Raw genomic sequence first — 25,718 nt, 5'->3', positions numbered from 1 at the left:
GATAATGGTGATGGTTGCACAACAATATGAATGTATTTCACACCACTGAACTATATACTTACAAATGGTTAGGATGGTGAATTTTATGTTACGTGTATTTTAACACAATAAAAGAGATTGGGAAAGAAAAAAAAGAGTAAGATTTAATTTTGCTCACATATATGGGGATTTGTGAATGTGTTGTCCACCACTTAAAAAAAAACCGAGCTCCTAAGGAGACCACATGAGGCTGAGCCCAGACCCTAGCTGGGTATCAGCTGGATGGCTAGATACCTCCTACCCAAAGAGCTCTTTATATAGATGCACTCAGGTCAACTCGATTTTGGACAGGCCACATGCCTAGAGCTGGTTACCCCGCAGGCTAGCTTGGCTCTTAGTCCAAATTCCAGTATTGATATGAGGCTAAGGCTTTTAACTCCAGTTAACCTACTTAAAAAAGACAACTAACACTTTGCATCTTCACTTTCTTCATCTGAAAAAAATGGGAACCAGGCAACTTCAAAATAAAATGCTGAGGAAATTTTAAAACCTTCACTTCCCATATTTTAAACCAATAACTGGGGAACTTCTTTTAAGTTTCAAAATCCAAGGTTAAAATTTCTGCATATTGATAATCTATGACTTTTTTTTTTTTTTTTTTTTTTTTTGCGGTACGCAGGCCTCTCACTGCTGCGGCCTCTCCCGCCACGGAGCACAGGCTCCAGACGCGCAGGCTCAGCGGCCATGGCTCACGGGCCCAGCCGCTCCGCGGCACGTGGGATCTTCCCGGACCGGGGCACGAACCCGCGTCCCCTGCATCGGCAGGCGGACTCTCAACCACTGCACCACCAGGGAAGCCCCTATGACCATTTTTTTAAACCAAAAACACCTTGTCTCCTACAGAAAAGAAATCTGAATAATTACCTGAATAATTTTAACATTCGCCTAAAAGTAATCAATAAACATAATTGACTGAGAAAAAAATTTTAATATTTATTTTATTTATTTAAAACGCAAATGTTTAGGAGGTATTTACACCTCTACTGTATTGCTCACCACTAATAATCAAAATGTGATTATAAACAAGTGAATGTTGCCAGAGATAATTCATGTTACCAAGATAAAATGTAAAAATCAAGAAGCTGAGGCAATGTACACACCAGATGGTACTCACAGAAATAACAGAGAGGTCTCCACGCTGAGTCTCTGCTTGACTGGGTGACTGGAATTGCACAGGGAGGTAGCTTCTATGAGGATCACTTGTAAACACCACCTAGACAGGGAAGAAGTTCCACATCTATGTCAACTGCATCTTCCTCCAAAAAGATCCTTCAAAATAAACTCAACTATACCAAAGCCAGTGAGTGGGTTTTTGTTTTTATTTCTGTTTTCTCTGAACTTTCTGTACATATTTCATGACCTGGAATTCTATCTTTTGATACAGGCTTTATACGAGAAGTGTATGTTCCTAACTTTCTGGAGCAATCTCAGTTTCAAATCACTGTAATCTTGTTAATAAAATCAGTTCTACAAATGACTATATAAATATGCTTTATATCTAAATCTTTGTAAACATTTCATGCAAAAACAGTCACAAATCTTTTCAAAGGTCCTTTTCAGACCAGTTATTCTGAATTGGGACTCAAGTCACTCCAGGACTGAGGAAAGAAGTGCAGATGACAAGGACTACCCTGTTTAAAAACTTTCAGGGGCCTGTACATCACCAGGTCTAAATTCCTCCACCAGACCTGCAAAATGTTCCACAAATAGAGCCACGTCGTATACACACAGGACCCTATTTCCCACTATTCTATCACATTCAACATGCAGGGCAGTTCCCTCACTTTCCCATGAGCACTTTACCTCCTCTTCTGCTACCCTGCCTTTTCCGATGCTGTTCCCTTCCCAAGAACACCCTTCCCTTTTTCCTTCTACTCCAAATCACTGCCAGTCTCCAAACCCCAACACCCACCTCCTCCCTGAAGGCTGTCTTTTCATTCAAAAGCACTCTTTTAACTTTTCACACAATTTAGCACTTAAAAGCATATGCCCTGGGGAATTCCCTGGTGGTCCAGTGGTTAGGTCCAGCGTTTTCACTACCATGGCCCAGTTTCAATCCCTGGTCAGGGAACTAAGATCCCGCAGGTCACGCAGCATGGGCAAAAAAAAAAAAAAAAGTGTATGTCCTTATAAATCGATGCCAACAAGAGCAAATAATCATGGCAAGAGCAGATAATCATGATATTAAGCACTCAGAAGCTGGACATTGCTTTGAAGTCTCAGGTCTGAAGTCAAAAAATTCATGTGAATTTTCCTACTTATTTCTAATACACATGTGTTTTTGACATTGAAAACAAAAATTCCCCTCAAGTTTCCAAGTAAAAGTGATGTCCCCAGATGCTTCAAATACTTCTCAACTGCCAGGTCACGAGTCAATACAGCTTTAAGAAATGAATCCTGATCAATGTTTTAAGCCCAAAGAATAAAGAACACTAAACGTCAATGCATGGAACCATTTAACAAGATAGGCCCAGAATAGTTCTGAAGATGATTAAATTATTTTATAAATTGTAGTAATTCTTATAATAATTATAAATTATTTGAAGTCTTTTCAGTAATGAAGGACTTTCTTAACAAATTCAACTTAAGAATTAGGCTGGAAAATTTACTTCCCCACAAAGACTATCTGAAAATTTCACTTTAACAGTCAAAACATTACATAGGACAGGCAAGGATTCATGTAAACTTCTTCATGTACCTGGCTTATTTTTTTGTCTGTTCGTTGGTTGGTTGGTCTAGTTGAATTGGAGAATAGAGGTGGCTCAAGGGTATGAGCAACCAAGACTATGACAGTGAGTTGTCATCAGAAAAATACTTATCATATATCACGATAGGAAGCATAAATCTCTCTTCCTTTCCCTGTTCTTACTGCCTCCAAGGGACAGAAACAAGAAAAATTAGAAATAAAGAACCTGTGCAATGGAAGAATTTTTGTTTTCTCAAATCACTTATAATGATAAGAAATAAAGATTTAGAGGTTTTCTCCATATTAATAGCAAGCATTTCTGTGGCAATAAGGACTTTTTAAAAACTCCTCTAGGCCAGTGAAACTAAAATGTGAACATGTATCAGAATGATCTCCAGGGCTTGTTAAAGCACAGACTGCTAAGCCCCATCCCTGAAGTTTCTGATACAGTAGAACTGGGTGGGACCCAAGATTTAGAATTTTTCATAAGTTCCCAGGTGATGCTGATGCCGCTGGCCTGGGGACCACAAGTTGAGAACCATTCTTCTTGACCCATGTTTGTTTATATAGAGGTTAAAGATCAGTTAGGGCAATATTAATTCTGTATTTCACCTGGAATTAGTCTGACTTCCTTTGGAAACCCCATGCCTGATTTTAGCTCATACTTTGGATTTACTTTCATTGCCATGTTTTCTCAAGATCTAGAAGGAGACCATCTCATTAAGAATATGTCACAAGAAGCATTTCACTTCTAGCCAAAGTCAGTTTGTACTTTTAATTACAGGTAAACATAATAGCACATGCTTCAAATTAATGGCTTTTCATCTTGAAGGAAACAATTTTCATACGAGTGCCTTTTCTGAAGATAAATTTCACACTTCCAAGAAAACAAATTATTTTTTGATATCACTGACATGCAAATGAAATAGCGATACTGTAATGGAATCACATCTGAGAAAGAAAAGATGACAACTAATATATCCACAATCATCCAGGGCAAACTGATATATCACAGGGGGAAGGTAGTTTTATTATAAATTTGGACTGGTTTGCTTCTTATGAGCATCACATTCTAGAATGGGCCAAAATTCAGGGGAAACCATGCAATATTTATAAATTGGCAGCATAGATGTTTCAAAAAAAAAATGTGCTGATTGCACAGAACCTTTTGACTTTTTCTCCTGGACCACAGACCACTTTTATTCCCTGTTTACCTGATGGGTTCCGCAGCCTTGACAGAGTCCCTTGAGCATGGATGGCATCGGCTTGAGTGCTGACGGCTTTCTGTAATACTGGGGATACGCTTTGGCCATGCAGTTACTGATGTCTTTGGAGTCTGTTGCTGCCTGGATCTTGACTCTTTCGCATCCCTGAGATGAACAGTAACTGTGACCATCCCTGTGGCTTTTGGCTTTCAGATACAAAAACAGCAACCTGCACAAAACAGAAACCAGTCCAACGGATGTTAGATTAACTTTCAAAAACTTACAAAAATTCCTCAAATAAACTCATGGCCAGAAGGGATATTCCTCCAATGAATTAAATTTTTTTTAAAAGAAAAATAAACTACAAAACCAATAAAGTTGTTTTTCCCTTTCCTTTCTACCCTCCTAGGGTTCTGAGTCAAATGCAATACCACTTTAGAAAATATTTTGATAACCTGATTCAGTCGTTATGGGCAGTATCAAAGTCGATTTCTGGTTTGAATTAGTTCAACTGGTAATTTAGGAGGATGGAATTTGGCTTGGCTCAAGAATTCCTTGGAAAACTTTACACTTGAGTTTAGGATTTGGTAAATTAGTGTGGTTTATTCTTTTTTTTTCTTTTGGTTTACAAATTGTTTTGGTTTAAGGCACAAAACTGGAATAATTAAAACAGCAACTGTGAGACTTGTTTGGTTAAGGCCAAGATATGGTATCAAATCAATTCCTGTGATATTTACTAAGAGCAGATGGGCCTGGGGTCCTTCTGTCTGTACTTTGGCCAAAATCAAGCGAAATGAACAGTCCTACCCATTCTGAATTCTCCTCCTACTGCCAAGATGAATGGAAAAGCAAGTTCCAGGCAGTAGTCCAATGTCTGTCAGCAAACCTAGGCCTTCTAAACCAAAGGAAGTCAAGATTCTAAAAAGGACTCGATCAAATGCGATTGATTACTGGAGTTCAAGAGTTCACTATCTATCTATCTATCTATCTATTTATTTATTTATAACAGTAAACTTTTATTGAGGACGTACAACATCCCAGGCCCTATGCTGAATGATTTGCATGAACTGTGTGCTCTTCAACCTCACAACAACCATATAATATAGCATTTTTATTATTCCCAAATAACAGATAAGGAAACTGGGGCACAGAAATATTCACTAAATTGCCCAAGATCACACAATTAAGTAAGGCAGAATATTATATAAAGTCAGGCAATCAACTGCAATTCTCCAATTGCAGTCATGAAAAACCTTCTATTTATAAACTCAGCTCTGCTTGGCAAAGTAAGAACCAACAAAATAGAAGATCACCCTGGATCAGTAGAATTTCCTGGTAATAAGTGCTTTCCCAGAGGGGGACCCACACTAGCTCAACTTTAAGAATTGAGAAAGGCAATGCAACATCTAAAGTGCCTGGTTTACTGAACCCTTACATGACAGCCCATAGCAGTCCTTTCTTTGGAGACATCACTCTTAAAGAGTTCACATTTTAATATGAGGTCAGTGAACAACACAAAGTTGTGATGAGGTGAAAATCAGCCACTGTTCCAACATCCAGTAATTTTAACATATATATAAGGAATGACAGGGACTTGATTAGGCATGGGACTTTTGATATATAATTTAAATCATCAAAATGAATAGAATTAAAAAAGAATTTGAACCTCAAAGGCTGAAGGACCCTAGAAATATCCAGATGAAGAAATACTTCCCATCCTTTTACATATCAATCATTAATTTGTGATCACCAGACTGTCCTTACAAATTTGGGCGTTCCATTTATTTTTGTGGAAAATCAACTGAGAATGTGGCAGTTCTATCATCTATAGAATAAAAGCCCAACTAGGTTGTTGAAGTTGAAATCAGAGATAATGATGATAAAAAAAAGGACTTAAGCTGATAACACTGGCTGCTGCACCAGCCCTGAAGGGCAAATGAGTTGCATCTTATTCAAAAGTTAACAAGACACTTGACTGAACCCTAACCTCATTCCCCCACAGTCAATCTTGCCACCCTTCTCTCCAGTAGGAAATTTTGTCTTTCCCCAAACATGCCGTGCCATGTTCTTCATGCCTCCATGCATTCATCCACACTGTCCTTGGAACACCTTCCTCTTAGTCACTCCTCAAGAGTCAGCCCCAGTGTTATCTTCTTGGGTTGTCACTGGCCACCCAAGGCTGAACCTCTGGGTTACCTCAAAAGGCACACTATAGGACTTGTAGCATTTAAACCTTTCGCCCTCTGATTACTTGCTTTACATGCCCACATCCTTCAATGGACAGTGAATTTGCAGAAGAAATGTGCCTTATTTACATTAGTATCTTTATAGTACCTAGACAATGACATAGAGTAGAAATGCCAGGTTAAGGGATGGATATTGAAGGAGCATGCTACTTTCTGGAAGAGCACAGGAGAGAGAGCCTACCATAACCCAAAGGCTGAGAGACTGTAACTGGATAAAAGCAGACAAAGCCAACAGGACCCCAGGTGAACAGGATTAGAACTAAAAAGTGGAAAAAAGCAGGCTAGAGAAAGTTGAAAGCAAATATGCCATGGTTACACAGTGATTTTTTTAAACCCAAGGTCAACTTGAGAGATAGTCTTAAAGGAAGAGAAAAATGAGCTTTCACTAAAATATGAACTATATCACATGGAAATAATCATCTTTAGAGTCGTTATGGAAAACACTAATTTTCAATTGGGCCTACTGGTTCTTTATTGACAAGGATAATTTCTCTTTCTAAATCGCCTTAATAGGTAAACAGCAAACATCTCACTCGATTCCTACTGCCAACTGTAATTACGAGTCATTCTAGTTCTCTTCTAAACCTCTAATGGTGATGAGCAGAGAATTACCCACATCAGCTGCTTTTCTAAGCAGCCGTCACATCACAATCTATTCTTAGTTACACTGAAGAACTAGTAATTTCAACCGCTAAAGAAAAACAGCAATAAAAAAAAAAAAAAAAACAGCAATAATTCTCATTCACTGGTTGCCCCGAATTACCCCGTGCTGGAGTCAAAGTAGAATTTCCTCTCAGACTGTTTCCTCTGCAATTCCTCCAGCGAATGCAAGGGCTCATACTCTTCCATTTTGGATAATGAGCCATTATGCCGCTGTAGAAAGCCAAAGGTAACCTGAAAACTTGTGTTTGACGGATAGCAGAGCCCAACTCGAATCCAGTCATTCCTATAAAGGAGAGACAATAAAAACATGAATTCACATTTGAGCCAGTACATTTTGAGTATTACAGCATATGTAAATTTTAGCCATGGTCTTCTCCTCCTTAAATTTCTGCTGTGTATGGAGCCACTAACAATGCCAAGTCCTGAATCCTAACACACTAATGAATCATCGACTTTTACATGTTACCCAAATTTCTCTCCTCAATATATGTACAACAATGATATGGCTTATAAAAAATTCTTGGTTTCAACAGGACTTCAGGGAATGTGAAGAGAAGCTGGATAAAATGTACTTAGATACTGCAAGCAGATAATAAAATTGAGACAGTTGGGTATGGGTATACTAAGATGGAAGAAACACTAATAGCCTGATAGTGGAAGCATACACTGGTAAAATCTTTCCAAAGAATTTTTTTATTCATAAATATATTTTTATCTTTTATAATTACATTAGGATAAATTGTTAGTGGTAAATTTGCTAGAGATAAAGGTGCATGCATTTTTAAAGTCTTTGATGAATATTACCAAATTGCCATAGTGTTGTTTCTTACCTAATGTTCTAAGATACAAAATTAATACTTTTTGAAAACCATTAAGAATATTTCCCCCTTTTTTATCATTTCTTTTTTTGGCATTCTTTAAGTTGTGGCAAAATATACATGTGGTAACATATAAAATTTACCATTTTAGACCTTTTTTCACTTTACAGTTTAGAGACATTAAGTACATTCACAAGGTTGTACAACCATCACCACTATCCATTTCCAGAACTTTTTAATCATTCAAAACAGTTTTAAAACAATATGTAACAATGCCTTAAAATTGTTCACACAGATTTCATCCAGTAATCCCACTAAGAAATTAGAAATACAGACCAAAAATGTATAAGAAAAGATGTTGTATCCAGTATCATTTGTAATACCAAAAGGGGGAGAGGGGCAGGAGAAAAATAATCTAAATGTTCACAGGGGAATGGAGTAGTTAAATAAATTTTGGCGTATTTATATGCTCAGAGAACACTTGAGGGTGGAGAGACACGAGAACCCTATAAATGTTTATAATGCCTCAATGTGATTAGAAGAATTATAGGTTATTGTAATTTTTTAAATGTTTTTCTATATTTCCTTATTTTGTTTAATGCATAAGTACAGCTTTTATAACTTTTAAACTGTTATTTTCAAAAGTGCCACTATGACAAAATCCATGACCTCTCTATAATTATATTAAATTTGGAAAAAAAAATTATCCATCTCCTCCTCTTGCCTCTGCCCATGATGTAACTTTTACAAACTTTTAGATAATTAAACAAGGAAAGTTGGACTGAATTTCAAGCCCATATAGAGTTTTGAAACTTCTGAGCTTATCCTTTTTTTCACTTTAAAATCTTTTTACTTTCTTAGTATTTATTCAAAAGTTATGCCTTGTATGTGCAGAACCCTGCATAACATTTGATTATAATACCTCACCTCAGATTCATAACCTGCCAGATATAACTTTTTGTATTGAGGATCACTCTTTCACATATCTCCTCCACCCTCTCTGACAATCGTTTATTCCTTCATTGACTTCTAGGCAGCTCACTGATGGGGGTGACAATATCAGATTGGCTTTTAGAACCCGCACCCTGGACACAATGTGGACCAAGGATTGAAGGTGAAGGGAGGTGGGGAGACCGAATAGGAGGCTGCTGCAGGGATCCAGGCAAGAGAGGCTAATGACCTAAACTCAGTCACAAGCAGTGACGGTGGAAAGAAGTGGAGAGATTTGAAAACATTAAGCAGATAGGATCAACAGGGCTTGGCCATTGATAAGATGGAGAAATGAGAGAAAAGAAAGAGGAAAGGATGAGTCCTGAGATTTTTTTGGCTTGGTTGACTCAGTAAGTGAAGGTGCAACTGTCCAGCAAGGGCATAGAGAAGCAGCAGCCAGTGTTACAGGAAAATAGCAATGGTTCAGTTTAGAGCATGTGCCAGAGGCCTATCATCTCAGAATAAGAGCATCTACCATGATGTTCAGCCATCCTTGGAGGGGAATTCCTACATGTTCTATGTCCATCTCTGTTCATTCCAATTGGGTATTTTAAGAGAGTTCTGACGAGTCAGCCTTTATGACCAGTCAGGTGAACAAACCAATTTTTCAGGTACATATCTGAGCAGTTTCATGGAGTCCCATGGGTTAACCATCACACGTCTAGATAGTCCCAGCTCTTGTTTCTAGTCTCATCTTCTGTAACTTCCCCCACCTACGCTCCCATCACACTCAATCTATCAGTCCCTGAGCAGAACTAGCCCTTTCCCAACTCTGCTGCTTTTGTAACAAAACTGATCACTTGCTATCACTTCTCAGTGCAGCCTGGCCCAACTCCCTTAGGCAGAATAGTTGCTCTTATCTTTTGTCCTTTAAACAATAGTACTGGTTTATTTACTTAAATTTTGTTCTACCTGTATACTGTGAGCTCCTGCAGGGCAAGTACTTCTCTCAGTCATCTTTATATCAACTGGCAAACAGTAAACGCTTAAATAAATTAATGTAAAAATAGAGCCCTTGATTGAAAGTAATATTATTAGAGCAGACAACTGAGAAATCAAGAAGGGATAGAAAGGTGCTTTCACATTCTGGCAGGGATGGCAAATACCTGGCATTATCCATGCCACAGTTCTTCCACTTCTTGCCCATTGCTGACATGAATAATCAGTCATACTACTCTCTTCTGTCAAGTCTAAACTTGGCCTCAAAAATCTTTTTACTTTCTAGGTAACCGAGTGCTCAGTTGGAACACCAGATAAAATTTATTCCCATCCCAGCTACAGAGAATTAAAGCATTCAGCAGACGGTATTAAAACCTACCGTTAAATGGCTTTCTGCCCACAACTCCTTGACCATAGAGAAAAAGACATGTTTTTAATAGGACAGAATTCAATTTATACAATCTCTTAATTCCATCAATATAACATATATAGCCTCCCCACAGGAGGAACAAAGTACATAAAGTTGAAGTTCTTTACTTGCTACAAAGGAGATACGTTATTTTTTTTGTCCACTAAATTATTAATTGCCCAACTATTTGAAATAACAGTAATAGAAGCATACTTGTTGAAGTTTATGAGGTATAGAAAAGCAGTCTTCGGTGCTGGCCCATTCCAATGGATGGTGTAGCCCTTCTCCAGCATGATCACAGGCTGGTACTGTGGAAAGGTTGCCTTCTGGTTAATTCCCCGGAGCACCATAGGGTAGGCTGGATACTCATCTCGTGTGATGGTCATAGTCAGATTCTGAGTGCTCCATGTCTGCACATAGACCTTCAAAACGAAATTAAGGATTAAAGGGAAGAGAATGAAAATTTAAATAGCTAAAGAAAACATATCTAGCACAAAGTCAAACGTCTCTACTTTCAAAGAGAGATTCTATGATCCGTGCCAGACTGACTGAGTAGTAGCCAACTTCATCCTAAGCTCCACTTACAATGAAGCCTGCTTAAGCTGAAATAGTAAAAACAGACCATGTGTTCTGGTAGCCAAGATCTTCATCATCCCTTCCACAACAGGCCAGCTTATTCGTTAGAATATAAAACCTTTGTGGGTTTACATAGCCTGTCAAAGAAATCCCTCAATCTGAAGTACACACATACAAAAAATTAGTACATTAATGTGAAAACTGATACCCTCTAGTCAAATCTGAAAGACTTTCCTCTGAAATAAGAGATGGAAATTTAAAATATCTCAGAGCTTTGGCTTTCAATTTTCCATGACCTACATCAGCCCAAGAAGTCATTTTCCACCCATTAAAAAAAAAAAAAAGTTATAAAGTGTTCTGCAAAAACTGGAAAAACATATTAAACTGAGGCAGATTTGAAAGCCCTGAATTTATTCCAGTGGCATTTGAGCCCCATACTGTGCCAAAACAAAATCTTCCCCAAATGCATCCTCCAAAGAACAAACCTCAGAACAATTTCCTAAAACAAATCAGTATCCTGTAACAGAATTCCCCAGAAGTATTAAAACATTTGCAGAATGTTGCATTTAATCCACACTACTTCTCTATGTTTTCTGTTTCTCTGATTTCTGCAGTTTTATCCATATTGATTCCTCAATTATAAATTCTTTGAGCCAGAAAGTCTTCTTAACTCTCATTCATGTTTGACTATAGTACTCTTCTCTACTGACACCACTTAAAGATTAAAATAGAGATAGGAATTTACTTATTTATTTATTTATTTTGCGGTACGTGGGCCTCTCACTGTTGTGGCCTCTCCCATTGCAGAGCACAGGCTCCGGACATGCAGGCTCAGCGGCCATGGCTCACGGGCCTAGCTGCTCCGTGGCACGTGGGATCTTCCTGGACCGGGGCACGAACCCGTGTCCCCTACATCGGCAGGTGGACTCTCAACCCCTGCGCTACCAGGGAAGCCCAGGAAATATATATTTTGGGACTACATTTAAATATATATGCTTAATATATTATATTTATTTATTCTTTATTTAAATGTTTATATTTGATCTGTATTTCATTATATAATAGGTTAAAATATAATAGAATACACCCCCGCACCAAAATATCCTGCCTTCTTCCAAATCCAAGAAGGATTTGAGGTGGCACATTCTCCTTATGTTACCACCTTTCTCCCTGAGCACCTCTACCCTTGGGTCAGCAAAGAGCAGACATCCCATTAAAATATATTTACAAATAGCTAAAGAATGATTATTCTATCTTGAGATCCAGTTGCTTCTACCTTTTGTTAAAAAAATACAGTATTATACATCATCCAAGAAATAACAAATGGCTACATATCTGGGCTCCCAGCCCAAATTCCAAATTCTCAGGAGAAAATTTCTGTCCTACCATTCCCAGAGCCGCCTGGGCAGTATTAGATACTTTTTTCTTTCTTCACCTTCAAATAAAAATAGAATTACTACTTTGCTTTTTAAGTTAGAAGTTATCAGGTTCACATTCTCAAATACCTTAGAAAATCCAAAGACTATATAGAGACATTTATAATAAAATATAAAGTTTTCATGAGTGAGCACATACCACTTTAAGACAGATACATGTACCTTTGAATACACATGGCTAGCAATTTAACTAAAACTGTAGCTACTAAAGAATTAAAAGCTTTTTTATCTTTGTTTTAATTCTAGAATTACTATATCTTCTTAGGCATTAATGAGTCAACTTAATTTTAGAGGGCAATTCTGGTTAAGAATAAAACGAATGGAAGAAGAAATCACATTTCCAACCACATTCTCTTCTTCTTTATTTTACTATAATTATTTCTCCATCCTTTCCTTGTCCTTCCCAGAACTTAGGCAAGTATGACTCCTCTCGCTCCCATGGGGATGAGAAATCCCACAACAAAGAAGCTAATACGCCATTAAAATAAACCAGAAAAGGCTCTCTAATCTTTACCCCTCTTAAGCCCTTTGTCTTGTCTATAAATGAGAATCTTTTTAAGGTTTTTTTTTTTAATTTAAGAATCATAGCATTCTTTAACAGTCATGATTCAAAGTCTGAAGAGTAATAAAGAATTCTGCTCCAAGAAGCTCCCACTATAGAAAGCTTAGATGGTAGAAACCACATAAAACTCAGGGGGCTCAAGAAGTTGAAAAGCAGGAGCCACAAACACACCCTTGATGGGCAAAGTAGCCAGAGCTCAGTGGAGGGGCTCCGTCACAGAACTGGTACTTCCCCAGGAAGAACCCACCCTGCAAATAAGAGCACTCAGCAGCACATTAACAAGGGAGGCTTCTTTCCTGCCTTTCAGGCTATCAGAGCCCAGTCTGCCTTGGAAGATACTTTGCTCTTCCTCTAATTCTCCTCTCCATGCTCCAATTATCCTTTTTCTCTATTCTTTTTTTTTTTTTTTTTGCGGTATGCGGGCCTCTCACTGTTGTGGCCTCTACCGTGCGGAGCACAGGCTCCGGACACACAGGCTCAGCGGTCATGGCTCACGGGCCCAGCCGCTCTGCGGCATGTGGGATCTTCCCGGACCAGGACACAAACCCGTGTCCCCTGCATCGGCAGGCAGACTCTCAACCACTGCGACACCAGGGAAGCCCCCCTCTATTCTTTTCTCTCTCTTAACATCTATTATTAAATATGACCATGTAATTCTCTAAAATATGGAAATAAAATTCTGCTCTCTTCAAAATTCTGGGCAACTGGTACCTCCATTCTGCAATCTGTCATCCATCAAATACCACTATTAAAATCATCTTTGCAACTTAGAGCCCTGCTCTTCAAATAATACTAATTGCAGCAAGCACTTCACTATGTGCTAGGCCACGGGTGAAATGCTTTACCAATACTCGTGCATTCTCTCCTCACAACAGCCATGTACGAGAGGATCTAATATTATCCTCACTGAGCAGAGGCACAGAGCAATTAATTAACTGACCCACCTCATATTAAAGGAAATAACAAAGCCAGAATTCAAACCCATGCAATCTGGTTCTGGCATCTGTGCTCTTAACATACTACCTCCCTAATCATTCCATCCTCTTATACTGGGCATCCAGTTAATAAACTGCACACTAGCTTAATGTTTTCAAAGAAGTGTTTCCCAATCTATATCATCCCCTTCATATTTTCATAGACATTATATCATAATATAATTTGCAGAATTTCCTTGGATTCCTTCCTTATCCACTCATTCCAATTCCTAGCTCTGTTTCTGAGAACATCTCACTTTCCGTGTGATCTACTGATATTCTGCCTCACAAGTCAGAGTCCCTAATTTAGAGATAAAATAGAGATAATAACCCTGAAAGCAAAGAGTGAAACACCCTCTCAGGGGACACAGCTGTAGCACAGCAAAAAAACCTGGCCTAGGAACTCAGGACATATGGGTTCTCAACCCAACTACAACACAACCATATTTAACCAAGAGCAAGTTATCTTACTTCTCTTGGGCTTACTTTTTCACTTTTAAATTGGTTTGGAGTGGGGGAACTTTAAATAAAATTCTGTGAGTCTATGATTCCTAATGAATTTTTTTCTTTTATTTTCCCTAAAGAACCGCCCAAAAAACCCATGCTTTGGAAAGTATCAATCATCCCGAAGAGCTGAAGAGTACTCCTCACAGAAGCAGTGCTGTCAGGAGCTGGTAAGGAATCAGGCATCACGATGTGTTCTGGCCTACCTGGGCATAGTTCCCACTGCACACCACTGCATTCCATTTGGTAACATTTACACAGCTTGGATGGCGGATCAGGTAGTTGTCAATTCTTCCCACGTAAACATCCTTGTATCCTGTCACAGAGCCATCAATGTCATGGAATATGGAGTTCTTATCACCATCTAGCTCACAATCTTCAAACCAGGGACCAGGCTTTCCAAAGAAGACATTGAGAGACACCTGAAAACAATGAAAAACAGGGACATCATAAAATGAGGGCTCCTGCCATGTTAGCCAGCATTCCCTGCAAGGACCCAACTTCATATCCATTACAATTACTTTAAGGTTAAAGCAGTTCTGAGTCACAGCATAATTGTCAACTAACATTTTTGATTAATTATGACATGCACGGGGAAAAAAATTTCCCAAAGCCTTGTAGAGTTCAAGCAGCAAGCGTTCAATTTCATCTTTGGTGTTTTCCCTTTTTTTAACTTAAAAACTATTACCTATTCCCCAGATAAAACTAATCCATGGTAAGAGAAACTAGAATAGTTGTGGGAAGGGGAACTATGCAGTCATATGTATTTGTTAAAACTTATAAACTTTATACTTAAGATCTCTGCGTTTCCCTGTATGCAAACCATACCTCAATTAAATAAAAATCTATTATAAGTTCTATCTCCTGAGCTAATCATTTTATTTCACTCCAAATGCTTTAGTTAACTTGTTAATGACTCCTCCCACCAAAAAGTAAGTACAGTTCCAAACTAAAACACAATCTAAGTGTTGCCTTGGTATGGCTGCACGACTCACTACAACTTGTTGAAAAGTGTGTTATCTTCTCTCTCCCTCAACGTAGACCAAGTCCAGCTCAGTAATTTTCATGTCGGGTAATGTTAATTCAATGCCCTTATCGAACACATAGTACACAGCTGCAAAGCAGGCTGCAGGTTACATGCTTTATAATCTTTAGCTGCTTCTTATTAGTGGTAAGTTACTAATGTTATTCAAGCCATGCAGATACACCTCTATAACGCTTTTATTGGGAAGTCTTAAAATCAGCTGAACATCTAAATGATAAGCAGCTCAATGGAAAATCAGTGATGTGTGGGACAAGTGGCTCTAAATTCTTAGTTCTAGGCTCTTTTCTCTTTTTCCTTATACCTCCTATGGTTAAATCTAAAAGAAGTCTAGGGCATACTGTCCACCTTTTTAGGAATAACAAATATGACAGACCATTCCCTTTATGAATGGTTTCAGAGCATTGCCACGTTAGAGAATTCTAGGCTGATGAAACACTGAAACACTAAACTTAAACAGCATGGATTCTCTTAGGCTGTTAGAACTCTAGAACTCTGCAACAAACGAAACATCTAAAAACTTTTTTTTTCAGTATGACCATGTCAGTGATCACCAAACTCTGTGCATGGGGAGAGCCACGTGGGCAGTAAGCGAACATCTAACCTCTACACTGGAGAGGTAATCCAAGAACCACCCTATTTATTTACGTGGGACCCTATCCACAGTGTAGCTCTTCCTCTTCCCCTGGAGTTATGTGGCCTAGAAGAGAACCAGTCAACCAAGCTGACAACCCAGCTTGCACGTGTGCCTCTGTTCCATGCCTCAGCTATTCATGAAAACCACATATAGACTTTGGTAAACTATCTTAAGTTCTCTTTAAACTGGGCAACCACAGAGTTTGCCTGTGGACGTGAATGAGAGAACTACGAGCCACTTTCCAACTGTGGCTGTGTCTGTGGGAGCAGAAAGCAATACGGTCTGAGGCTCAATCTCTACACCACTGTCATCTTAGAAGTGGAAAGATGGGGTGAGGCTGGGAGTATATAATCAGATTGTCCTGTGTTTTAATGGTAAAGAGGGTACTGACGAAACTACTAAGAAAACTATTCCTGTGGCCTACGGCATTGTAAACAATTATCTCTAAGTCTTCTTTGCAATCTTCATAAAACCCTTCCAATAGTTCATATAAGAAATAACCTCATTTGTTTCATATCACCTCACTATTCCTCTTCTTTCCCAATCTTTTATCCTCTAGTTCCCCAGAAGAATAGACCCCAGAAAAGTAAAATACCAGGTAAAACCCAAATCTCTTCATGGATTATTATACTGAATTTCTACAAATTATATGTCCTCTTGTTCCTATGAAATTCTACAATTCCCATCCCCGTGTCATCACTTTAAGTCATTTTCCTTTTGAAGATATCACCAGAATATCAGAAATACCCCAGGTCACATGGGACTTCTGTTCTCACCTTGAACTCAGCAGGACAGAGTACCTGGAATTAGGAGTTGCTCTTGCATAGATTTCTCCTCCCAATCGTAAAAACTCAGTGCGAACCCTTCGTTTGTGTTTTCGTCTTTGGAAATGTGCCATCCCTCTTCTACCCACCATACTCACTGTGTAGGAACCATGAGAACATACTTACATGTGGACCAAACTTCACAAGGGAGATGTTATTCCTGGGGGTTATCTGCCAAGAATTCTTCATGAGGAAGCCAATAGCACTGGTATGCCTATCTGGAGTTGGCACATATTGTTTGAAAGTGCACCTGGTGACATGAATGGGCCCATCATAGATCTGAAAGCCTCTAATTGGGAATGTCCTGTTGAGATACAAGATTTTGTTTAATGCATATGGGCCCGTCCCTTTAACAGCACTTCACTTGCGTACTTGTTTTATAAATACTGTTGAATATCCCATATACACCAAGCACAATTCTAGGATACAGTGGTAACCAAGCAAGAGCTCCAATCAAATGAAACCTACACTGCAGTGAGAAAGGCAAACAGAAAAACAATGGACAATTTCAGATAATAAGTGCTTAAAGAAAGTAAAGACATGGTAATACAATAGACTGGGTAGAAGAGAGATGCTATTTTGGATAGAATGGAGGCTTGTCTGAAAAGGTGACTTGGCTTCCTTGAATCAACTCAGTTAAGATCTTTTCTTTGATAACTCATACACTTTAGCTTTAGTCCCAAAATCTCTAGCATGAGAAAAAAAGACAAATCTGTGCTTAAACAGAGAGAACCTCCTTTCAAGCCACTAAATGATAGTAGGAAGGAGAAATGATATGCTTAAAAGTACAAAAGTGTAAGTCTGCAAGGTTTACTATGTCAAAGGGGATGGCTAGATTGAGAAATTCGTTTTATTCATTTTACTCCTTTCTGTTCCAACACAACTCCTTAACCTACTAATCATATATTATTAACCGTAATTAACGTACAAAACCCATAATATTCTGGATCCCTTAGGTTTTTCCCTTATTACGCTCTTACTGGCATTGCAGAGGACTTCTATAGCAACTAATTAGTTTACAGCTTGGTGGTGTTTTACAATAAAAACATAGATGCTAGCAAGCAAATCAAATAGCCTACTTAAAAATCTATGCCTCTAGACATATATACACTACCAAACGTAAGATAGATAGCTAGTGGGAAGCAGCCGCAAAGCACAGGGAGATCAGCTCGATGCTCTGTGACCACCTAGAGGGGTGGGATAGGGAGGGTGGGAGGGAGGGAGATGCACGAGGGAAGAGATATGGGGACATATGTATATGTATAACTGATTCACTTTGTTATAAACCAGAAACTAACACACCATTGTAAAGCAATAATACTCCAATAAAGATGTAAAAAAAAAAAAAAATCTATGCCTCCTGATGTTTTTCCAAGGATACATCACAAAACGGTCCTCTGCCATAGAAAAGGTTGTAAAGATACAGTAAAATAAAAACTGGATCCATTGACCAACTAGGAATCTTCATTTCGAAAATTCCTCCTTGGCAAAGAAGCAATAGCATTTTGAAATAAAACTAAAGGCCAGTGTAAAATAAAAATAATGGAATTGAATTGGCCACCATTTTTACTGCAGCCCATACCCAACTAATACAGCCTTTTTTCTTTAATTTACATATTAGAAGAGGCAGCTTTAGCCTAATTGTAAAGAGCAGAGCACTGAAGCCAAACTAACAGGGTTCGAGTCCCACCTTAGCTATTTTTAGTAAGTTACTCACTTATAAAGCAGGATGATGACAGCACCTACCTCACTGGGCTTTGCAAGGATTAACTGAATAATAAAGTATTTTAGAACAGGGCCTGATACATCATAAGCATTTAATAAATGTTTGCCATTAAAAATCCATGAAGTTCCTGTCCCAGTGGCTTCCACAGTCTAACAGGAGTTCTACACATAGCATAGCATATAGTAAAGACGTTCAATATTTCCCAACAACAAACACAGGCAAGAGGAGCCAAGCATAGACTGCCCTTTGCCAGAAGCTAGTTAAGCCCTTCGGCCAACATTCATTACCCGTCCCCCAAAGCCAACTATGTTTGCCCCATCCCCCTGACCTGTCCTAGCCCAATATCCAGACACAGGGTATAGCTTTAAGGGAATTGATGTTTGATAAGTTCTGACATTAGCTCCAATGTAAGGCCTTTAGAACACTAGTTTTTCTCTACCTGGTTTTCCTGCGAGTAAAATGACAACTCCAAACTGTGTCTCAGAACTGAGGTACAGATTAATTAGGTAATAGTTCCCTAAAAGTTCTGAAGAATCTTTCTAGTACTAAGTACTATTTTAATGACTGTGATTATTTTGGAAGAAAACATGCCAAAAGTCTACCCCCATACCCTTTCAACATCTGAAACACTGTTAATTATACACCTGTGGTTACGTTTTGAGTCAGCTTTGGCATCTATCACCTCATTTTCTAGGACTCTTTTCAATAGGTAGTTTCCTTTTTCCAGTGGCTATTTCTGAAAACTAGCATCACATATTGAGGGAAAACTGACTCAATGTCCATAGTTTATGGTTTGGCAGTTCTCTCAAGAAAGAAAAAAAAAAGATTACCAGCTTATATAAGGCCTTATACAGGAAGGATAAACAAGATAGGTTCCTTCATTATAAAATTGATAATGAAATCTATAAAGTGTTTAATAGTTAACGCTCCAGAATTCCAGAGGATAATACACACAATAGTAATAGCAATAATAACAACAAGAATAATAGTTTTAATAATAATAAGGTCGGAAAAGTGTCACAGTGGGAACCAATCGATACAGGATTATTACAGAAACTTTTGTAAGGGGGTTAGGTTTTCATTTATTGTTTAAATTTAACACTCCTCTGATAAAGCAATGCTTACCTGTTCCTGGGTAACGTCCGAGGCTTCTGGTCTATTCCTCCAGTGCCTACATACTTGTTCTGACCACCCTGAAATCCGTAATTCCTGCTCTCCCCAATAAAGAGAGATTCAGATACCTCTTGGCTGGAACCTTCATCACTTGGGAAGCTTCCGTCACTGTTAAAATGAGAATAATCATTAACCACACATCTCTAGGAAATTTAAATTGACCCTCAAATGAAGGCAAGCTATAACTTTAAAAACCTAAAAATTGTCAAGGTAGCCAGTAGCTTTTTCTGATACGTATTAGTGAGTCATCAAAAGGTGCCTCAAAATTGAACATACCTCTTATAAATTAATATGTGCTTGGCAAATTAGATTTAAACAAATGAGATTTAATTTACAGGAACAACTAATTATTTCAGTACCAAGCAACAATACTGCAAATGAGGAGAATAAACTTGCCCTGGACAATAATTAGAGGACAAGCATGTTTAAGATGGCAATGAGAATAACTGTTATCTGGAGAAAAATATATAACATAAAAAGTTTAGTTCTTAAAGACCACTGTGAAATTAGACCAACTTCTAAGAAAGAAAATATTTAATCTGCTCCCAACTTTTACTCCCTTCCTCTTTATTCCCCTACTTTTTAAGATCTTTAATCTAAAGATCAAGTGTTTTCTTTTAAGCAAAAAATATGGTGGGCCTACCCTTCTGTGTAATTCCAGCTAGATTCATCTCCTACTTTGGTATAAATTCAATTAATCAATAAAAATGTATTTTTGGCCCTAAAGTGGCATCAGGAAGTGAGTGCTAATTTTTTTAATGTTAATAAATAATATAACATTCCTGTGTTATCAAAAAATATATATCAAGGTTATTCTACCTTACAGCTTTAAAATAATCAGGTAAGTATTTTTTAAAGTGATTACAAACCTGGCAAAGGTCAGTCCTATTCCATTATCTGCAAATCTATAAGAAAAAAGAGAATGAGGGAACATTTTAATTTATATTTTAATTTATTTTATTTATTTATTTTATTTAATTTATTTAATTTATATATTTAATTTATCACATCATATAAGAAGAGGTAATTCTCTCAAAATATTTAATTGTCATAAAATCCAGGAAGTTCCAGTAATGTTTACTGTCCAAGACTACACCAAAATTTCACTTTCCAATAATGAAAAGCATAGGCTCCACAGTGAAGCCACCTGGTTCCAATCTCAGCTTTACCTATTACCGGCTGTGTGACCTTGGGCAAGTTATTCAACCTGTTTGCCCCTCAGTTTTCTCACCTAAAGGTTGAAATAATAATATAAGCTTCCTCAGAGTATACTTGAAAGCATTAAAATGCTAATTAGTGTCAACTATTTAGAACAATGTCTGGCACAGAGTAAGCAGCAGGTAAGTGTTAGCTATAATTATAATTTTTATCATTATACTTGGCCCCTATATCTGTGGGTTCTGCACCCACAGATTCAACCAACTGTGGATCAGAAATATTAAACAAAAAATTCTGGAAAATTCCAAAAAGCAAAACTTACATTTGTCCAGTGCTGGCAACTATTTACATAGCATTTACATTGCATTTACAACTATTTAGATAGCATTTACATTGTCTTGGATATAATAAGTAATAGAGCTGATTTAAAGTATACAGGAGGATGTGTGTAGGTTATATGCAAATACTATGCCATTTTACATAAGGAACTTGAGCATCAAGATTTTGGTACCCATGGGGAGTCCTGGAACCAATCCCCCACGGATACCAAGGAACGACTAATTTTTAACAATCAGATCATGGTATTCTCTTCAAAACTTTTCAACAGGACTTCCCTGGTGGCACAGTGGTTGAGAGTCCGCCTGCCGATGCAGGGGACACGGGTTCATGCCCCAGTCCAGGAAGATCCCACATGCCGCGGAGCGGCTGGGCCCGTGAGCCATGGCCACTGAGCCTGCGCGTCCGGAGCCTGTGCTCCGCAGTGGGAGAGGCCACAATAGTGAGAGGTCGGCGTACCGCAAAAAAAAAAAAAAAAAAACTTTTCAACATTAATACCCAAGCTATTTCTACAGATTTTATACAATATCCATTTTTTTTGCAATGATACAAGTCAGAGATGATGGTAAAATGCCAAGCAGCTAATGTCAGTACCAGCCAGAAAAAAACATTTTTCTAGACTCCTGAACACCAAATCTTACCTCAACATACATCAGACTTCTCCTAAAATTATACAAATGGAAAAGAAGTGAGATGCTTACTGCCTCAAGTCATGTTAAGACATAAGTCAACAGACTTATTAAGGGAGAATTCAAAACTTTTGTTTTGAATGGCAGTGGAAGAGCATCAGGAAACTGAGTTTCCAAAAGGAAGGAAAAAAATGCAGGTAGTTTCAAAATCTTTATTTAGCTCTCTGACATAGACCATGTTTGTTACATAAAGTTAAAGTCCCAGTTTCTGTTTAATCTCATCAAAAAGCTCTCATGTCACCAGACAAGTTCAGTTCCAATATAAGCAGCAGAATGAGACAATTCCAAACATTTGCAGTCAGTTAATGCTGGCATATTTCCTCAGAGCTTTTCTATTAGTAATGATACTATGATTCCAGAAACTCCACTGTACTTTCAGTCTACTGGGTTTTTTAAAAAGCCTTAAAAAATAAATACATCAGTGTCATCAGATAATAATTTCATAGACAATACCCACGCTGAATTCTGAACGACAATGTCTCCTCCTCTGATCCAAGCTCCGTTATCATTATTTTTAAAAGCAATGAGCCTGTCAATTAAAGCAGCAACACGTGGCTTTTCAGGGTCTGCATCCTGATGAGGCCGAAACCTTGGGGTTAGGAGAAAAAAAAAGGATTTTTAAAAAGAGTAATGAAAAGGCAATGTAAATAAGCTACTTACGACTATAAACTTAAGTGTCAAAAAGCAGAATTTAACTTTGAACAAAACTAAACTTAAAAAAAAACTCCTTAAGACACAACTTAATTATTTACATTTCAAATATTGAAAAAAAATACAAATTTGCAGAGAACTGCTTTCATATTTCATAGTTTATTTTTAATCAATTTATATTATAAAAGGGACATTACAGAACACTCTAAGCACTGAAACCATTTCAAAAATAAACAGAGGGCTTCCCTGGTGGCGCAATGGTTGAGAGTCCGCCTGCCGATGCAGGGGACACGGGTTCGTGCCCCGGTCTGGGGTGGGGGCGGGCCGTGAGCCATGGCCGCTGAGCCTGCGCATCTGGAGCCTGTGCTCCGCAACGGGAGAGGCCACAACAGTGAGAGGCCCGCATACCACAAAAAAATAAAAAATAAAAAAATAAACAGAAAAACCTCAGACCAGGAAATATACTATGTTTTCACAAATTCTCAAGCTACATGATATTAATATAAACTTACTGAGAAAATTAATCATATATTTCAACATACATATATGTGAAGCAGAGTATTATTTGAGTTGTGTGCTGGTGAAATGCTTTAGATAGAGAGAAAACTGGATTCAATATCTTTAAAAAGCCTAAATTTTAAATAGATTATACTTATGGAATATTATTCAGCCATAAAAAAGAATGAAATTCTGCCATTTGCAACGTGGATGGTCCTAAAGGGTATTCTACTTAGTGAAATAAGTCAGACAGAGAAAGACAAATACTCTATATTATCACTTATAAGTGTAACCTAAAAAATAAAACAAACAAATGAATATAACAAAACAGAAACAGACTCACAGACACAGAGAACAAACTACTAGTTACCAGTGAGGAGAGAGTAGATGGGGGGGCAACATTAAGGGTATGGAATTAAGACATACAAACTACTATGTATGAAATAAATAAGCAACAAGGATATATTGTACAGCACAGGGAAATCTAGCTATTCTTTTATATAACTTTAAATGGAGTATAATCTATAAAAATATTGAATCACTATGTTGTACACCTGAAACTAATATGGTAAATCTACTATAATAAAAAATATAAAGAAAAATGTATCAGCACTTAAAAAAAGATTGTATTGCATTGACTTATTAATTATAAAGACTGAATGTTACTTTTTCTTTCTTGTCCTTGTAAAATATTTACAAGGACCTTATTGAAAAGGCAAAAAAAATTGGTATCAAAAACTGTTAACCAGGGGCTTCCCTGGTGGCGCAGTTGTTGAGAGTCCGCCTGCTGATGCAGGGGACACGGGTTCGTGCCCCGATCTGGGAAGATCCCACATGCCGTGGAGTGGATGGGCCCGTGAGCCATGGCCGCTGAGCCTGCGCGTCCGGAGCCTGTGCTCCACAACGGGAGAGGCCACAACAGTGGGAGGCCCGCGTACCACAAAAAACAAAACAAAACAAAACAAAACAAAAAAAACTGTTAACCAGGGAGATTGGTTCAAGATGGCGGAGTAGAAGGACGTGCGCTCACTCCCTCCTGCGAGAGCAACGGAATCACAACTAACTGCTGAACAATCAATGACAGGAAGACAATGGAACTCACCAAAAAGATACTCCACATCCAATGACAAACGAGAGGCCACAATGAGATGGCAGGAAGGGCTCAATCTCAAGAAAATCAAATCCTATAACTGCTGGGTGGTTGACTCAAAAACTGGAGTACACTTATACCACAGAAGTCCACCCACTGAAGTGAAGGTTCTGAGTCCCACGTCATGCTTCCCAAGCTGGAGGGCTGGCAACGGGAGGAGGAATTCCTAGAGAATCAGACTTTGAAGCCTAGCAGGATTTGACTGCAGGACTTTGACAGGACTGGGAGAAACAGAGACTCCACTCTTGGCGGGCACACACAAAGTAGTGTGCGCATCAGGACCCAGGGGAAGGAGCAGTGACCCCATAGGAGACTGAACCAGACGTACCTGCTAGGGTTGGAGGGTCTCCTGCAGAGGCAGGGGGTGGCTGTGGTTCACCATGGGGACAAGGACACTGGCAGCAAAAGTTCTGGGAAGTACTCCTTGGTGTGAGCCCTCCCAGAGTCTGCCATTAGCCCCAGCAAAGTCCGGGTAGGGTTTAGTGTTGGGTTGCCTCAGGCCAAACAACGAACAGGGAGGGAACCCAGCTCCACCCATCAGCAGACAAGCAGATTAAAGTTTTACTGAGCTGTGCCCACCAGAGCAACACCCAGCTCTACCCACCACCAGTCCCTCGCATCAGGAAACTTGCACAAGCCTCTTAGATAGCCTCATCCACCAGAGGGCAGACAGCTGAAGCAAGAAGAACTACAATTCTGCAGCCTGTGGAACGAAAACAGGGACAGTCACAGAAACAGGGACAAAATGAAAAGGCAGAGGACTGTGTAACAGATGAAGGAACAAGATAAAACCCCAGAAAACAACTAAATGAAGTGGAGATATGCAACCTTCTAGAAAAAGAATTCAGAATAATGATAGTGAAGATGATCCAGGACCTCAGAAAAAGAATGGAGGCAAAGATATAGAAGATGCAAGAAATGTTTAACAAAGACCTAGAAGAATTAAAGAACAAACAACTAGAAGAATTAAAGAACAAACAAACAGAGATGAACAATACAATAACTGAAATGGAAAATACACTGGAAGGAATCAGTAGCAGAATAACTGAGGCAGAAGAACGCATAAGGAACCTGGAAGACAGAACGGTGGAATTCACTGCCACGGAACAGAATAAAGAAAAAAGAATGAAAAGAAATGAAGACAGCCTAAGAGACCTCTGGGACAACATTAAACGCAACAACATTCACATAATACGGGTCACAACACAGGAAGACAGAGAGGAAGGACGTGAGAAAATATTTGAAGAGATTATAGTTGAAAACTTCCATAACATGGGAAAGGAAATAGCCACCCAAATCCAGGAAGTGCAGAGAACTCCACGCAGGATAAACCCAAGGAGAAACACAATGAGACACATAGTAATCAAATTCACAAAAATTAAAGAAAAAGAAAAATTATTGAAAGCAACAAGGGAGAAACAACAAATAACATACAAGGGAACTCCCATAAGGTTAACAGCTGATTTCTCAGCAGAAACTCTACAAGCCAGAAGGGAGTGGCATGATATATTTAAAGTGATGAAAGGGAAGAAACTACAACCAAGATTACTTAACTTGGCGAGGATATCATTCAGATTTGACGGAGAAATCAAAAGCTTTACAGACAAGCAAAAGCTAAGAGAATTCAGCAATACCAAACCAGCTCTACAACAAATGCTAAAGGAACTTCTCTAGGCAGGAAACACAAGAGAAGAAAAGAACCTACAAAAACAAACCCAAAACAATTAAGAAAATGCTAATAGGAACATACATATCAATAATTACCTTATACGTGAATGGATTAAACG

At 38.4% G+C, this 25,718-nt stretch overlaps 1 protein-coding gene across 6 annotated transcripts in view; it reads right to left on the bottom strand.

The window, feature by feature from the left end:
- CEMIP2 (cell migration inducing hyaluronidase 2) overlaps positions 1-25,718 on the bottom strand; it is a 78,596-nt gene that overhangs the window by 6,262 nt on the left and 46,616 nt on the right. For all 6 annotated transcript variants that reach the window (XR_004350316.1, XR_004350317.1, XM_032634551.1 and 3 more), the window contains 9 exons: positions 22,090-22,221; positions 20,319-20,354; positions 19,402-19,557; positions 16,677-16,854; positions 14,254-14,469; positions 10,209-10,417; positions 6,940-7,122; positions 3,940-4,159; positions 1,154-1,252 (listed from right to left, as the gene is read on the bottom strand). Coding sequence is in view for 4 of the 6 variants with exons in the window: in XM_032634551.1 (XP_032490442.1) it covers positions 1,154-1,252; positions 3,940-4,159; positions 6,940-7,122; positions 10,209-10,417; positions 14,254-14,469; positions 16,677-16,854; positions 19,402-19,557; positions 20,319-20,354; positions 22,090-22,221 (1,429 nt within the window). In the remaining 2 variants the exon portion in view is untranslated. The remainder of the gene's footprint in view (positions 1-1,153; positions 1,253-3,939; positions 4,160-6,939; positions 7,123-10,208; positions 10,418-14,253; positions 14,470-16,676; positions 16,855-19,401; positions 19,558-20,318; positions 20,355-22,089; positions 22,222-25,718) is intronic.

The sequence above is a fragment of the Phocoena sinus genome, chromosome 6 (genome assembly GCF_008692025.1).
Source record: "Phocoena sinus isolate mPhoSin1 chromosome 6, mPhoSin1.pri, whole genome shotgun sequence".
Taxonomy (NCBI): domain Eukaryota; kingdom Metazoa; phylum Chordata; class Mammalia; order Artiodactyla; family Phocoenidae; genus Phocoena; species Phocoena sinus.
The sequence above is the reverse complement of the archived record's forward strand: the minus strand, read 5'-3'. Positions and strand labels throughout refer to the sequence as shown.